At 44.5% G+C, this 14,091-nt stretch overlaps 1 protein-coding gene across 1 annotated transcript in view; it reads right to left on the reverse strand.

The window, feature by feature from the left end:
- Positions 1–12,027, reverse strand: part of LOC115081107 (vomeronasal type-2 receptor 26-like) — a 28,614-nt gene extending 16,587 nt beyond the window's left edge. Inside the window, exons 1-2 of the mRNA XM_029585620.1 lie at positions 11,839–12,027; positions 7,832–8,006 (exon numbers count right to left, since the gene is read on the reverse strand). Of these exons, the coding sequence (XP_029441480.1) occupies positions 7,832–8,006; positions 11,839–12,027 (364 nt within the window). The remainder of the gene's footprint in view (positions 1–7,831; positions 8,007–11,838) is intronic.
- Positions 12,028–14,091: the final 2,064 nt, after the last annotated feature.

Raw genomic sequence — 14,091 nt, forward strand, 5'->3', positions numbered from 1 at the left:
CTAGCCCCGCCTACCTCTCCTGCCTGCTCCCGGGCTGTCGTCGGCGTCGGCGTACAGGTGAAGGGAACCCCTGAGGCAGGTCTCTGGCCTTCTCCATGGCACTGACTGCCGACACTGGGCCGCACTCCGACGGTGTCTCCGGCAAGGGGGGGGGTGTCCCCTGGGCTTCTATTCATGGCATCGGGCCGCACTGCATGATTCCAGGGATGTCCTCTGGCTGCCCTGTCCTTAGGAAAGAGGCCACGCCTCCTGCTCTCATTTAAGGGACCTCGTCACCTTAACCAGGCTCAGCTGATGCAGATAGGTCAGGGTTTAGGGAGGTATTTAATGCGGCTTCCTCTTCTTATCCTTTGACTTGGCAACGAGTCTGCTCACTTTGGTAAGTCACCTGGTGTTTTGGGTTCCTTCTTCCTCTTGATTGATTCTTCGGCATCAACTTCGGACTGGCAAGTGGTGATTCTTGGCATGTGACTTTGGACTGACAAGCAGTGAGTCTTTGACGTGTGACTTCGGACTGATGAATGGCGACTCTCTGGTATTCAATCTCGGACTCATTTGACAGATCTTCCACCTTCAAGGGCCCACCTAAGCCCAAGTGGCCAGGGTCCCTATGGGCTCCTCCCGGGGGGACTGCAGGCTTCCAGTGGCGAAAACCCAGCTGGCCCTTGCACCGACTCCGCACCTCTTCGACCTCTCAAAGGTCCACCTAAGTCCCAGCGGCCCGGGTCCCTACAGGCTCCTCCTGGTGGGACCGCGGGCTACCAGCGGCGAAGAACTGGCTAGCTCCCACTTCGACTCCGTCTCGCCACCCGACGGGGGAATCCGAGGAGTTGTCTCCTCAGGTAGTACCAACTCCCCCTCGTTCCAAGGGTTCACATCTCTCTAGGTTATAACAATTGTTGCTAAATCCTTAGCCCTGGATCCTCCATTTCCCTCTCCACAGGCTAAATTGTTTAACTTCTTTATTTCTATTGCTATCCAACAAGTTTTATTATGTTAGAAATCATCAGCTCATCTTAATATACAATTTTGGTGGCACTCTGTTTTTTATTACAAATAAAGGAAAACGTAGCTGCTGTGTGCTACAATAGAGTTTCTTATTGGGTACCCATGTGGCGATTAGACTATTACTTTCAAGATGTATAATTATTTTCTTTAATTTTTTAAGTCACTTGTTTTTTTTTTTCTGGTGGATATTATTTTGTATGTTAATATACTCATCTTTTGTTTATCTCTTCTTTCTGAGATTCCAGGAACAGATTCGTGAAAATACGAATTCTCTGGGACATCGCTCGTGGGTCCCAGACCTCTGAATCTTTCACAATCCATCCTGGAAGCATAGAAAATGGCTATTTTCGAAGAACCCATGTAATACCCAACTTTCACTTGATGAGAAACAAAAGTGAAGATCGCAAAATATTTGTCTCTACTGTGCTGCACAAGATCATTTTGTCCATCAGTGCCCCCTCAGACTAGAAAACTCTACAAAGAGAAGTCTCATCGGGAAGGCAGCGTTGCACCATCCTGCTTCTTCTCCACTACTAATGATTCTGGTGTGTCTTACCTATGGAATATATGTAGTTCAGACTAAAGCTTTAGTAGATTCTGGAGAATCATTGCTACATCAATGTGGTTGCCCTACTACAGCTTAACCACCCTCTTCTCATTTCGTCCATCAACGGAAAACCCTTACCTGGTTGTGTGACGACAGCTTCCTCGCCCATCATGATTCAGATTGGGTCTCTACAAGAAAACATTAAGTTTTATGTACTATCTAAAGCATCCAGCCCTCTTGTACTTGGACTACCCTGGCTGAGTCTTCATCAACCATCTATTGACTAGAATTTCTTACAGATTAACCAATGGGGTCCATCCTGCCGAGAACATTGTATCATTTCATCTTTGTCTCTGGCCTCTTCACTTCAAACCACCTCGTGTGAAGTGCAGGTTTTGCTACTTCAATGTACATCCTATTCCCATGTGAATTCTGAACTGTGTTGTCCTCCTGCCAAAAAACATTTGTCTGTCGATCAGGACCAGTCTCACTGTTTGTCCAAGCTTTCAATCTTTTTTTCAGTTAAGTCTTCTGCTTTGAATGGTTTTTCAGTCCAGTCTGGAAACCAAAGAATCTCTGGATCCTGGGTCTGGACCCCCAAGCCCCCAATTGGTAAATTAGTACCTTCATCACCTGAGAAGTCAAAGAGAAGAGGCTTGAGAAGGGGACTTGAGGAGGGGGTCACCTTCCCAAATTCCTCGGTGGCAGATGTTCACCATGCAGCAGAGAGCCACCATTGGATGCTCTGACATGTGTGCTACTAGGACCCGGCAAAGAGATGCTTAGGGAGTATATGTGCATCGGTGTGCATGATTTTGCACATGTTGTTGAGAGAGTTGGGTATCTACCCTGATGATGATGTCACACACACTCAAAACTACTTAGCCTGCTTGGACTTGGCTTCGTTGCCTCAGCAAAAAGGTCTCCTGGTTCCTTCTCCTTCTGGTTCTAGTCTTCTGTCTTGCTCAAGTTCTTATCATTGGTTCCTGCCTTCATCTCCAGCCTGGTTCCATCTTCTCAGCCTTCAGCTTTGTTTCATTCTTTGCCTGTGGCTCTGCTGCAGTCTTCATCTCCGCTTCGGCCTCACCCTTGTTTCAAGCCATCAGCCTTGCCTGAAGCCGTAAGCCTTGTCTCAAGCCATAAGCCTCAAGCCATCAGTCTTGTCCTTGCCTTGTTTCAGCTGCAGCCAGGTCTTTGTATAGATTTTAGGATCAGTCATAGTCTGGCCTGTGCCAATACTTGCTCACCCACTGCTGGCGAGAGTCTCAGGATTCTACCTACGAGGCTGCATCATGGCAAGAAGGGCGCACTCATACACAGTTCTTTACAATATTGAGGCCTATATTCAGTGCCTCTTAGCCAGATAGGGGTGTGCATCCGTTTTCCACGTATTTGTAATCCGCAACTTATTTTGTCCTATGTGTTAAATACTTGGGGAGGTGAAACGCATCACGACTCCCCACGTATTTAACAGATTTCTGTTTTATTCGGCCTCCTAAATAAAAATTTAAACCCCCCACCCTCCTGACCCCCCCAAGACTTACCAAAACTCCCTGGTGGAACAGCGTGGAGTCCAGAAGCCATCCCTGCACTCGTTTGCCAGTTTCATCATGGTGCCGATAGCCTGTGTCACAGGGGTTACCGGTGCCATTGGTCAGCCCCTGTCACATGGTCACCGGTAGAGATGTGCATTAGTTTTTGCCGAATTGGAAAATTGCAACGAAATTGTCCAATTCGGCATGTTTTAGGGAGCCCGAAAAAAATCAGGATTTTCCTGTTTTTTCGCAAAAATTCGTTTTTCCTATTAGTGCGCACTTACGGGAGTCAGTGCGCGCTAACTCCCCGTTAGTGCGCGCTATCTCCCGTTAGTGCGCACTAACAAAAAGTAACAAAAAGTAACAAAATCTAACGGTTTTTGTTAGTGCGCGCTAACAGGAGTTAGCGCGCACTAACGGGGAGTTAGCGCGCGCTAACGGAGAGTTAGCACGCACTAACTAAAATTTGATTTTTCGCGAAAAAAAAGACCCGAACCGAAAAAAAACGACATTTTCCATGGCGGCCGAAAAACGAAGAACGACATGAACACAAAAAACGATGCACATCTCTAGTCACCGGTGCCATCTTGTGCTCCTACCATGTGTCAGGGGCTGATCAATGGCACAGGTTGCCCCTGTGACATAGTATGGGCAAAGGCTATCGGCGCCATTTTGAGTCCTGGCATCGGACGGCCGGCGTGCAGGAGGTCGCTCAGGGACCCCCGTTGGACCCACAGGGACTTTTGGCCAGCTTGGGGGGCCTCATGACCCCCACAAGACTTGCCAAAAGTCCTGCGGGGGTCCGGGAGCGACCTCCTCCATGCCGGCAGTCAGATGCCAATACTCAAAATGGCACCGATTGCCTTTGCCCTCACTATATCACACATAGTGAGGGCAAAGGCGATCGGCGCCATTTTGAGGGTCCGGGACTCAAAATGGCGCCGATCGCCTGCACGCCGGCCGTCCGATGCCAATACTCAAAATGGCGCTGATTGCCTTTGCCCTGACTATGTCACACATCGGCGCCATTTTGAGGGTCCGGGACTCAAAATGGTGCCGATCGCCTTTGCCCTCATAAAGGCGATCGGCGCCTTTTTGAGTATTGGCATCGGATGGCCAGCGTGCAGGAGGTCGCTCCTGGACCCCCGCTGGACTTTTGGCAAGTCTTGTGGGGGTCAGGAGGCCCCCCCAAGCTGGCCAAACGTCCCTGTGGGTCCAACGGGTGTCCCGGAGCGACCTCCTGCACGCCGGCCGTCCGATGCCAGGACTCAAAATGGCGCCGATAGCCTTTGCCCATACTATGTCACAGGGGCTACCGGTGCCATTGGTCAGCCCCTGTCACATGGTAGGAGCACAAGATGGCGCCGGTGACTATGTGACAGGGGCTGACCAATGGCACCGGTAGCCCCTGTGACACAGGCTATCGGCGCCATGATGAAACCGGCAAACGAGTGCAGGGATGGCTTCTGGATTCCACGCTGGACCACCAGGGAGTTTTGGTAAGTCTTGGGGGGGTCAGGAGGCTGGGGGGTTGTAGTTAATTTTAATTTTAGCTGGGACACGAATTTAACTCTCCGTATTAACGCATCGGGGCGCCATACGGCCGAATGTAACGCATTTGCGCCCCGACGAATCCGAATCACGAATGCAACGAAAACATTTTGGCTGCACATCCCTATAGCCAGATAAGTTCCAATGTATATGGCTAAGTAGTTTGTTTTAAATATTCAGCTACTGTCAGTGACCACCACTTAGCTGTATAAATACATGTATGGTAACTTTCAAACCAGCGTGTGAGTGCACATATGAGTGTGAGTGTCAGCCTTCACCCAGGGATATGGCCATTTTATAACATAGGTCCTAAAAAGCATGAAGGTAGGTGGTCTAAGAAAGCCGTCAGGAAGAAAACAAGAATTAGACACCATGGTCTTTTTCAAAACTTTATTGAAGTTTAGACGTATATATTGGGTCTTAAGAATATATAAGTCTCCACTTCAATAAAGTTTTGAAAAAGACCGTGGCGTCTAATCCTCATTTTATAACATATGCACATGATATAAAATAGTCTTGCCATATGCACATGTGCACCAAATTTTAAGTGGGGGGGGCACACGCATGGGTGTGCAAATCCCGGTTACATAAGATCATAAGATACGCCATACCTGGTCAGACCAAGTGTCCATCAAGACAGTATCCTGTTTCCAAAAGTGGCCAATCCAAGTCACAATTTCCTGGCTAGTACCCAAACATTAAAAAGATCACAAGCTACTAATGCTGGTAATGAAGAGTGGCTAATCCCTAATGATTAATAGCAGTTTATGGGATTCTCTTCCAGGAACTTATCCGAACCATTTTAAACCCAGCTACACTAAATGCCTTAACCACTACTGTATACATCAGGGGATTTTAACATGGCATGCGCTGACACCATTGCCAGTTAAACCAGTTTATCCCCAGTTCACCCAATTAAAGGGTAAGTCTTCCAAGTTTAATAGTCTTCACTCTCCCCAGTTAACCCCGACCATTAAAACCCCGCAGATCTGCCTATTATTCTTTATAGTATAATTTACCCCTCCTCTATAGCAGAAGTAAACTTACACGGCAGGGGATCTGGGCGTGTGCCCAGCCACGTAAGTATTTATGTGAAGATCTCTGATTCATGCTCCAAAACACCCATTCCCTACCCAGACCATGCCCACGTGCTGCCCTTTTTGGAAAACTTTGATGCGTGCATTCCTGGAGATTTACACGGATTCAGGTGGCTTTTCAAATCCACTCGATGAACAAGCCTGACTTATTAGTTCATCCTCTAATTAATGTGTGTGCCAGGCTTTTAAAATTCACCTTTAAGACGGTTACAAAGCGGAGCCCAGGGGTGCGGCAATTGTATAACTTGCAGGTGCATAGACGTGCATGCTATAAAATGCTCAGGTCGCGCACACGTCTGCTCAGTTGTAAGTGGGTGCACGCTTAGGTGCGTAAATCCCATTTCTACCATGTAAGTGAGGGTATTTCATAATGGGCGCTCATCCACACCATTGCCAGTTTCCCCAGTTCATCCACCAGTTCAACCAGTTAAAAGCTAAGTCCTCCAAACCCCCCTGGTTTAATAGCCTGCACGCCCCCCAGTTTCCTCAGTCCCTTTAAACCCATGAGAAATGGCTATTTTTGTTATTTGTAAGTTAAACCTCTTCCATAGCAGAAGTAAAATTACACAGCATGGCACCTGGGTGTGCAAGCAGGTGTGTAAGTATTGACATGCACATCTTTTGGATCTGCCCCGGAGGACACATGCCCCGCTCAGACCACGCCCACCCCCGCCCCTTTTTGAATCTCTGTGAGATGTGCACGCAGCCCAAGTTCTGTGTGCATTTCGGAGCTTTGAAGATAATTTCAGCACGCATCGGGCTCTTCAAATTCACTTTTAATTATTTATCCTCCTAAGTGGAGGGAAGAGAATGGGCGTCACGGGGAGAGGTGAGTTAGCCAGATAAGTTATCCAGCTAACACTTGTCCCTCCATAGAGGTGTCCTAAAGCTAGCCAGATATATTCAGCTGGGTGGTAGGCTACGTTAGCCAGATAAGTTAGCTGACAGCTATCGAAACTTCGGTGGGAAATAATTACACTTGAACCTAGCACTCTCCTCCATATCCCCCCGCACACTTGTGAGTCTGCATTCATCCTCTTTGATTTGCTAGCGGATTTTTAAAATGCTACACGTGCCAAAGCCGGGAGATATGTGTGTGACTTGGTCTGGCGTGCAACGCGCAGATTTAAAAAACCACGCAAGTATGCGTGTATCTCCTGATATGCACACAAATGAAAAAGATCAAGAAAGGGGTGGAGCATGGGCAGGCCGAGTCGTTAATATGAAGTCTGGGAGTAAGTATTTATGTGCTCGAGCACGTGCCGGGGTCCCCTACTGCGTAACTTTACTTCTGCTAGGAATGGCGTATAAGTAAGAAAATAACAAAAACTTAGTGGGGTTTTAAGGGTTGGGGCTAATAGGGTAAAAGTGAGGAAGTTCGCTAGGGGGTTTCTGGGGTAAACTGGGAAAGAACTGGGGAGGCAGATATTTGCGACAGCGCATGAATGTACTAAAATCCCCCCACTTACGTGATCGAGGCAGCATTTGCACACACATGCGCACGTCAATATAAAGTCATGTGCACCTGCATGCGCATATAGCTGATTTTTATAACAGGATCACATATACACGCATATGCGCATGTATGTTATAAAATCGATGTGTCCATGTGCGCGGGTCTTAAAATTCACCTCATAGCCTTCCAGGCCCCTTTACTCTACCAGTTGTTGCCTCTGTGTTTTCCAGGGATGTGCAGCTTTGCATAGTATGCGTGACAGATGATGAACAGCGCTCCCTGGTGGCTTCCAGTGTATCCATGCACCCTGTGCAGACCCCTCCTCCTCCACCAGACAATCTTCACCATGCATATTTTAGATATAGAATGTTTGTTAGCTTCCAGGACCTCATAGGTCTCCTCTGAGATCACATAATAAATACATACAATACAATATAATACTTGTTGGGAAATGTAATTTTTAAGTTTGCAATATATATGTTGGAAGGTGTCTGTCTATTAGCACCTGCTCAGAATTGAAAATTCCAGTAAAATTTTTGCCCATTGAACTGATCTAGATGGAACCCCCATACCCTCTAATACCAACCCTCCATCCTACAAGAAGTGCTCATTACAGGGTGGAATTCATAGCACTCACCGGTTTGGTTACTAAACTCATCTTCAGAGCAGGGGACGCAGTCAAAGCAGCAGGCAGGTTGCCCATCCAGAATGGCCTTCCGGAACCCAGGACCACAGCTCTCACTGCAGGTAGAGATGGGAGCCTTAATGGAGAGAAGTGTGAAGGGGAACAGAGCAAATGTATCTATTAATAATTAACCAAGGGACTCTTTTTCAGACAAAAAATGTTTTTATTTATTTATTTTATACTATATATATCCTGTCTATTGCAAAACAATTGTACTAGGTGGGTTGCAACATCTTAAAATCAAACAATCTTAAAATACAGCAGATAATAACTGCTGTGATCTTATCTTGGATGACGGTATATAAAACACCTAAAGAAACAAGCAAACAAATAAATAAATAAATAAATATATAATTCAAAAACATACAAATCTACAACAAACCTTTTATCATGCTAGCCATCAATGAGAACACACTTATTCCAGGTTAAAAAGTTGCTTAAATAAATGAGCTTTTAAATATTTCTAAAAAGACAAAATTTGTCAATTGTACGCAATTTCTCTGGCAAGAAGTTCCATACCTTAGGCCCCATCACAGAAAAACTTCTAGATCTTGACATATTAACTGATTAACCCCTGCAGCCTGCTGAACTACCTCCCATTGTAAAAATGTTAATTTAATGTAAATATCTTTATCTAATGTTATCCTCTCCCTTTCTTCTCTACTCCCAGTTCTAGTACCTTGTTATTTGTAACTGCTTCCTCCTCACTAATAGGTTACTCATTTGTTCTTTGTACACCCCTGTTCTATGTAAACCGGCATGATGTGATTATATCATGAATGCCGGTATATAAAAATTTTAAATAAATAAATAAATAAAATATTTAAACTTACTTCCTTTGCTGATGGGATTACCAGCAGCTTCCTAACACTGGACTGCAAAGAACGAGCAGGAATGTAGCATTTCAAAAGATTTGCTAAATAAGGTCAGGATTCATCATTCTTTGAATAACAGGGGGCAGGAGGGTGAAGGGGGGGGGGGCGGGCCTGCGAAAGCCCACAGCCTTAGCACCACGGCTGTTCGCTGGCTGCCAGCTTTCGCACCAAATAGCACCACCGTGAAAGATGCTATTCGGCGCGCTACTGCCGATGATAATATTAGTAACATTATCGCCGGCAGCAAAGACACTACCAACTTCACCCCCTCCCCACTCCGACTCCTCCCCTCCCCGCCCCAACTCCTCCCCTTCCTCTAATTTGCATTCTATCGCATGCGAAAAGGCCCTTTTTGTATGCAATAGAGGCTTATCGCATGAGATACGGCTGTATAGCGTGCAATAAGCCTTTGATAAATGACCCCCTAAGATGGTCCGTCAAATTTCAATGCTTTAAAAACTAAATCAAAATCTTGAAATCAATAAGATATTTCATTGGCAACCAATGCAAGTCTTGGAGGTGTGGAGAAATATGCTCCCACTGTCGGCAATTTACTATTGGAGAGAGTGGAATAGAAGCTTTTGCATAAATAAATAAATAAATAAATAAATAAATATTTGCCACATTGCGGAATTTTGAAGGACCTAATTAACGATATTCTAAAAGATCAGAAGCTTTCTTGTGTATGTCTTACCAAAACATGGTTTAGAGATTCAGATAATGTACTTATCAATCAGATTTTGACCCCTGCTTATTCTTGTTTATCCCTATCTATACTTGGAAGAAGAGGTGGAGGATTAATGATTACATATCATAATGATTTGAATTTTAGAAAGATTGATGTGTCGATTGTCTGTCCTTTTGAGGTGTTGTTGGTCATATCTAATAGGGTAAATATCTGTTTAGTTTATTGCCTTCCAGGGTTGCTTCAGCATAATACATCACCATTAATTTAATTGCTTTCTGATCTGAAACTTGACTTGTCCTCAACTATCGTTATGGGTGACTTTAATCTTCATGGGGATATTGTTCTGTTGCCTCCTGCCTGTGAGATTCTCCTAACTACTCTGCTGGCTCATGGGTGGGAACATTTACGACAGAAAGATTTTTAAAAAGAGTTTGAAAACATGGCTTTTTAATCTAAATTTTAAGGATAGTATAATTAAATACTGATTGTTACAAGTAAGATGGTGGGATAACATCAAACAGCAAAGATTACATTTACCAGAATGGTCAAGATAGCTTTTCGTGCAGTTTATATTTTATTGTATTATGTATATTATTGTAGTGCATATTTTTTTGATTTTATGGTGATTTGTACTTAACAGTGGCTTTTATTTTAAATGTTTTTTTATTTCATAATTGTATTATACAGAAGTTATGTTATATTATGAATGTGTTATTGTAAATTGCCATGATCCTTGGAATGGCAGTCAATAAATATTTTAAAAAATAAATAAATAAAACAGTACAGGCCATGCACCATTTTTTGGGCATTTTATTGATCCTTCCTTGAATTGTCTCCAGCTTTTGTTGGTATAGTTTCCAAAATTCATCCAATACTAGAGATGTGAATCGTGTCCTCGATCGTCTTAACGATCGATTTCGGCTGGGAGGGGGAGGGAATCGTATTGTTGCCGTTTGGGTGTGTAAACTATCGTGAAAAATCGTTAAAATCGTGAGCCGGCACACTAAACCCCCCTAAAACCCACCCCGACCCTTTAAATTAAATCCCCCACCCTCCCGAACCCCCCCCCAAATGCTTTAAATTACCTGGGGATCCGGCGGTGGTCCAGAACGGCGGCGGTCCGGAACGGCCCCCTCAATAGAATCGTGTTGTCTTCAGCCGGCGCCATTTTTCAAAATGGCCGCCGCAAAATGGCGGCGGCCATAGACAAAAACGATTCGACGGAGGAGGTCGTTCCGGACCCCCGCTGGACTTTTGGCAAGTCTTGTGGGGGTCAGGAGGCCCCCCAAGCTGGCCAAAAGTTTCCTGGGAGTCCAGCGGGGTTCCGGGAGCGATTTCTCGCCGCGAATCGTTTTCGTACGGAAAATGGTGCCGGCAGGAGATCGAGTGCAGGAGGTCGTTCAGCGGCGGTCCGGAACCCCCGCTGAACGACCTCCTGCAGTCGATCTCCTGCCGGCGCCATTTTCCGTACGAAAACGATTCGCGGCGAGAAATCGCTCCCGGAACCCCGCTGGACTCCCAGGAAACTTTTGGCCAGCTTGGGGGGGCCTCCTGACCCCCACAAGACTTGTCAAAAGTCCAGCGGGGGTCCGGAACGACCTCCTCCGTCGAATCGTTTTTGTCTATGGCCGCCGCCATTTTGCGGCGGCCATTTTGAAAAATGGCGCCGGCTGAAGACAACACGATTCTATTGAGGGGGCCGTTCCGGACCGCCGCCGTTCTGGACCACCGCCGGATCCCCAGGTAATTTAAAGCATTGGGGGGGGGTTCGGGAGGGTGGGGGATTTAATTTAAAGGGTCGGGGGTGGGTTTTAGGAAGTTTTAGTGTGCCGGTTTTCCTGCCCTCCCCCTTCCCCCGATTTACGATTTTTTAACGATAAATCGGGGGAATTGGTATTGTATCGTGGCCCTAACGATTTTTTGACGATTTAAAATATATCGGACGATATTTTAAATCGTCAAAAAACGATTCACATCCCTATCCAATACTCAACATGGGATTACACCAGAGATATGTACAGTACAGAGGTGTAATTACTTCACTTCTTCCAGTAGTAATACCTCTCTTTAGTTACCAAAGTATACTATTAACATGTTGACTACTACTAACTTTTAATATGTCTTTTCATAGAAGCCTTCCCAAAATAAAGACTGGCAAACTCCTGGAATATGGAGTGGTGACTATTTATGAGCTAAAGATCCCAGACACCTTTTAATTAATGAAACATAAATCAGAGTCAGATTCAAAGCAATGCAAACCTGAATTTGATTGAACAAGTCCATCCAAGTCAAATACTCAATTGGATTTCTATCAGATTAAAGAAGGTTCTTCCCATCATTACGTCTGAGCATCCTATCAATCTGTTTTCTGTGAAGATAGAGAAGTGTCACCTAACCTGTGTATAGTCGTCATGCCACACAATCGCACTGATGTTGATCTTGATGTCCTGGCCACTGGCTGCTCTAGAATCATAGTAGCCAATGTTTACATAGGTGAAGGAGTCACTTGAAGATAGGTGCCAATTCAGAATATCATAGGAAGCTGGCAGGTTGCCTTTTTGGTCAAAGAAAATCTCCCGGCCCATGGTGTTCTGGAAACGCACCTTCCATATGTAATGCAGAAGCTGTATTGAAAAAACATGAGAACATAAGAAATTGCCATACAAGGGTCCATCAAGCCCAGCATCCTGTTTCAAACAGAGACCAAACCAGGCCACAATAACCTGGAAATTATCCAAACACCAAGAAGATCCCATGCTACTGATGCAATTGTTGTCCTGTGCACATGCTAGAGGGATTTCTCTTGGTGAAACTGTTTACTGCATTGTGGAATCTTCATTGTGGCTAAGTATTTTTTGCTTATTTTTGCTTATTGCTCTGAAGTTGTGTAGAAAGCTTCTGTGATTATTTCCTGTCTGTGTTTTAACTTTCTTTATAGTCTGTTTCATTTCTTTATAGTAAGTTATTATTCTAGTAAGTTTTGCTGTTTGCTGAATAAAGTTACAAAAGAAAAAAAAACCCACAAACAAAGCTCTCAGCTTTTAAACTGGTAAAATCTCTCTAGTTTGGGGTTAGCTGGCACAAACTAAAATATTGGGGCATAAAGACTGTTTTTTAAAAAAGAATTGACCAAAAAGCAAAGACAACAGTCCAGAAGTGCCCTGCTTTACCCAGCTTGTCCCAGGCTAAACTGTTTGACTCCCACCCACCCCTGGGGCTTGTTTCTAATAAAGACTGCCTAGATTACCATTGGCAGTGAGATAAATTAGTACATTGGTTACAGTCAAGGAAATACAATTCACAAATTACCAAGATGAGGACTATCCAATGTAACTGCTGTGGAGCCTTTATTCTGAGGGAAAGCATCTGGAAACTTAGAGCTTGCCCAATTTGTGCACAACTCTCTTCCTTGAAAATGGAGCTGACTGTGATTAAAGATCAAATAGCTTCAATTAAAAGTATTACACCCACATTGCATTACTCAAAAAATAATTCCCCAATACCACAAATAAACCAGGAGTCAAGAAAAGGAGATTCATTAGGCTCAGGTAGGACCCACAGTCACCCATTCTTGACAGAAGAGCAGCCAACAGGTATACCCCCCCACTCAAACAGGTCATTAAGAAATTCTTTAAAAACCAGGAATACAGTGGGCTCTGGTAGAATTAGACATGTGATGAGGAGACACACAATGTACCAAATGCAAAAAGAACAAGCCTTCTCTAAATTAAAAACTGAAGAAGTTCTTGAGAAAAGCATTGCAGTATTACCAGAAAAGAGAGAGAAAACACAATGCATGCAGTATTTCAAGATCCATAAGCAAAAGAAAAATCTAATTGAGATGGATAACTCTGTCAACAGTGGCACAACCGCAAATAGAAATAGTGAAGTTTATTTTATTTATTTATTTATTTAAGTTTTTTATATACCAACATTCAAGACGGTGGTCCCATCATGCTGGTTCACAAGAAACAGGGGTGAAATTATAATAAACTTTACCATTTAAACAATAGTGCAGAAAAGCAGTTACATATAACAAGGAAAACAATAACTTGGAATGAGAGAGGAAATGAAGATCAGATAGTTATATACAAGTATAAATAACATTGTGAAAGGTGGCTATTAACGCTAATGCTAGCTGAGCTTGTTGCATGAAGGGAGTTAGATGGAGTTGGATGGAGTTAGATGGAGTTAGAGTTAGGGAAGGCCTGTGTGAACAGCCACGTTTTGAGTCTTTTCTTGAATGTTGAAATGTTGGGTTCCATTCTAAGATCGGGGGGAATGGAGTTCCATAATGTTGGACCGGCTGTGGAGAATGCCCGATCTCTAAGCGTGATGTGTCTGGTAGTCTTGGCTGGAGGTACTTGAAGTGATCCTTTGTAAGCATCTCTTGTCGGTCTTGTGGAATGGTGTAATCGGAGAGGAATATGGAGATCGATTGGGGCTAATTGATGGATGTTTTTGAAAATGGTGAGAATGGCCTTGTAGATTATTCTGAAGTGGATGGGCAGCCAATGGAGGTCCATCAAGATGGGTGTTATGTGTTCTCTTCTCCTGGTGTTGGTGAGTATACGGGCGGAGGCATTTTGTACCATTTGTAATGGTTTGGTATGTGATGAAGGGAGACCAAGCATGATGGTGTTACAATA

This window comes from Rhinatrema bivittatum, chromosome 19 (assembly GCF_901001135.1).
Source record: "Rhinatrema bivittatum chromosome 19, aRhiBiv1.1, whole genome shotgun sequence".
In the NCBI taxonomy this organism is placed as follows: Eukaryota; Metazoa; Chordata; class Amphibia; order Gymnophiona; family Rhinatrematidae; genus Rhinatrema; species Rhinatrema bivittatum.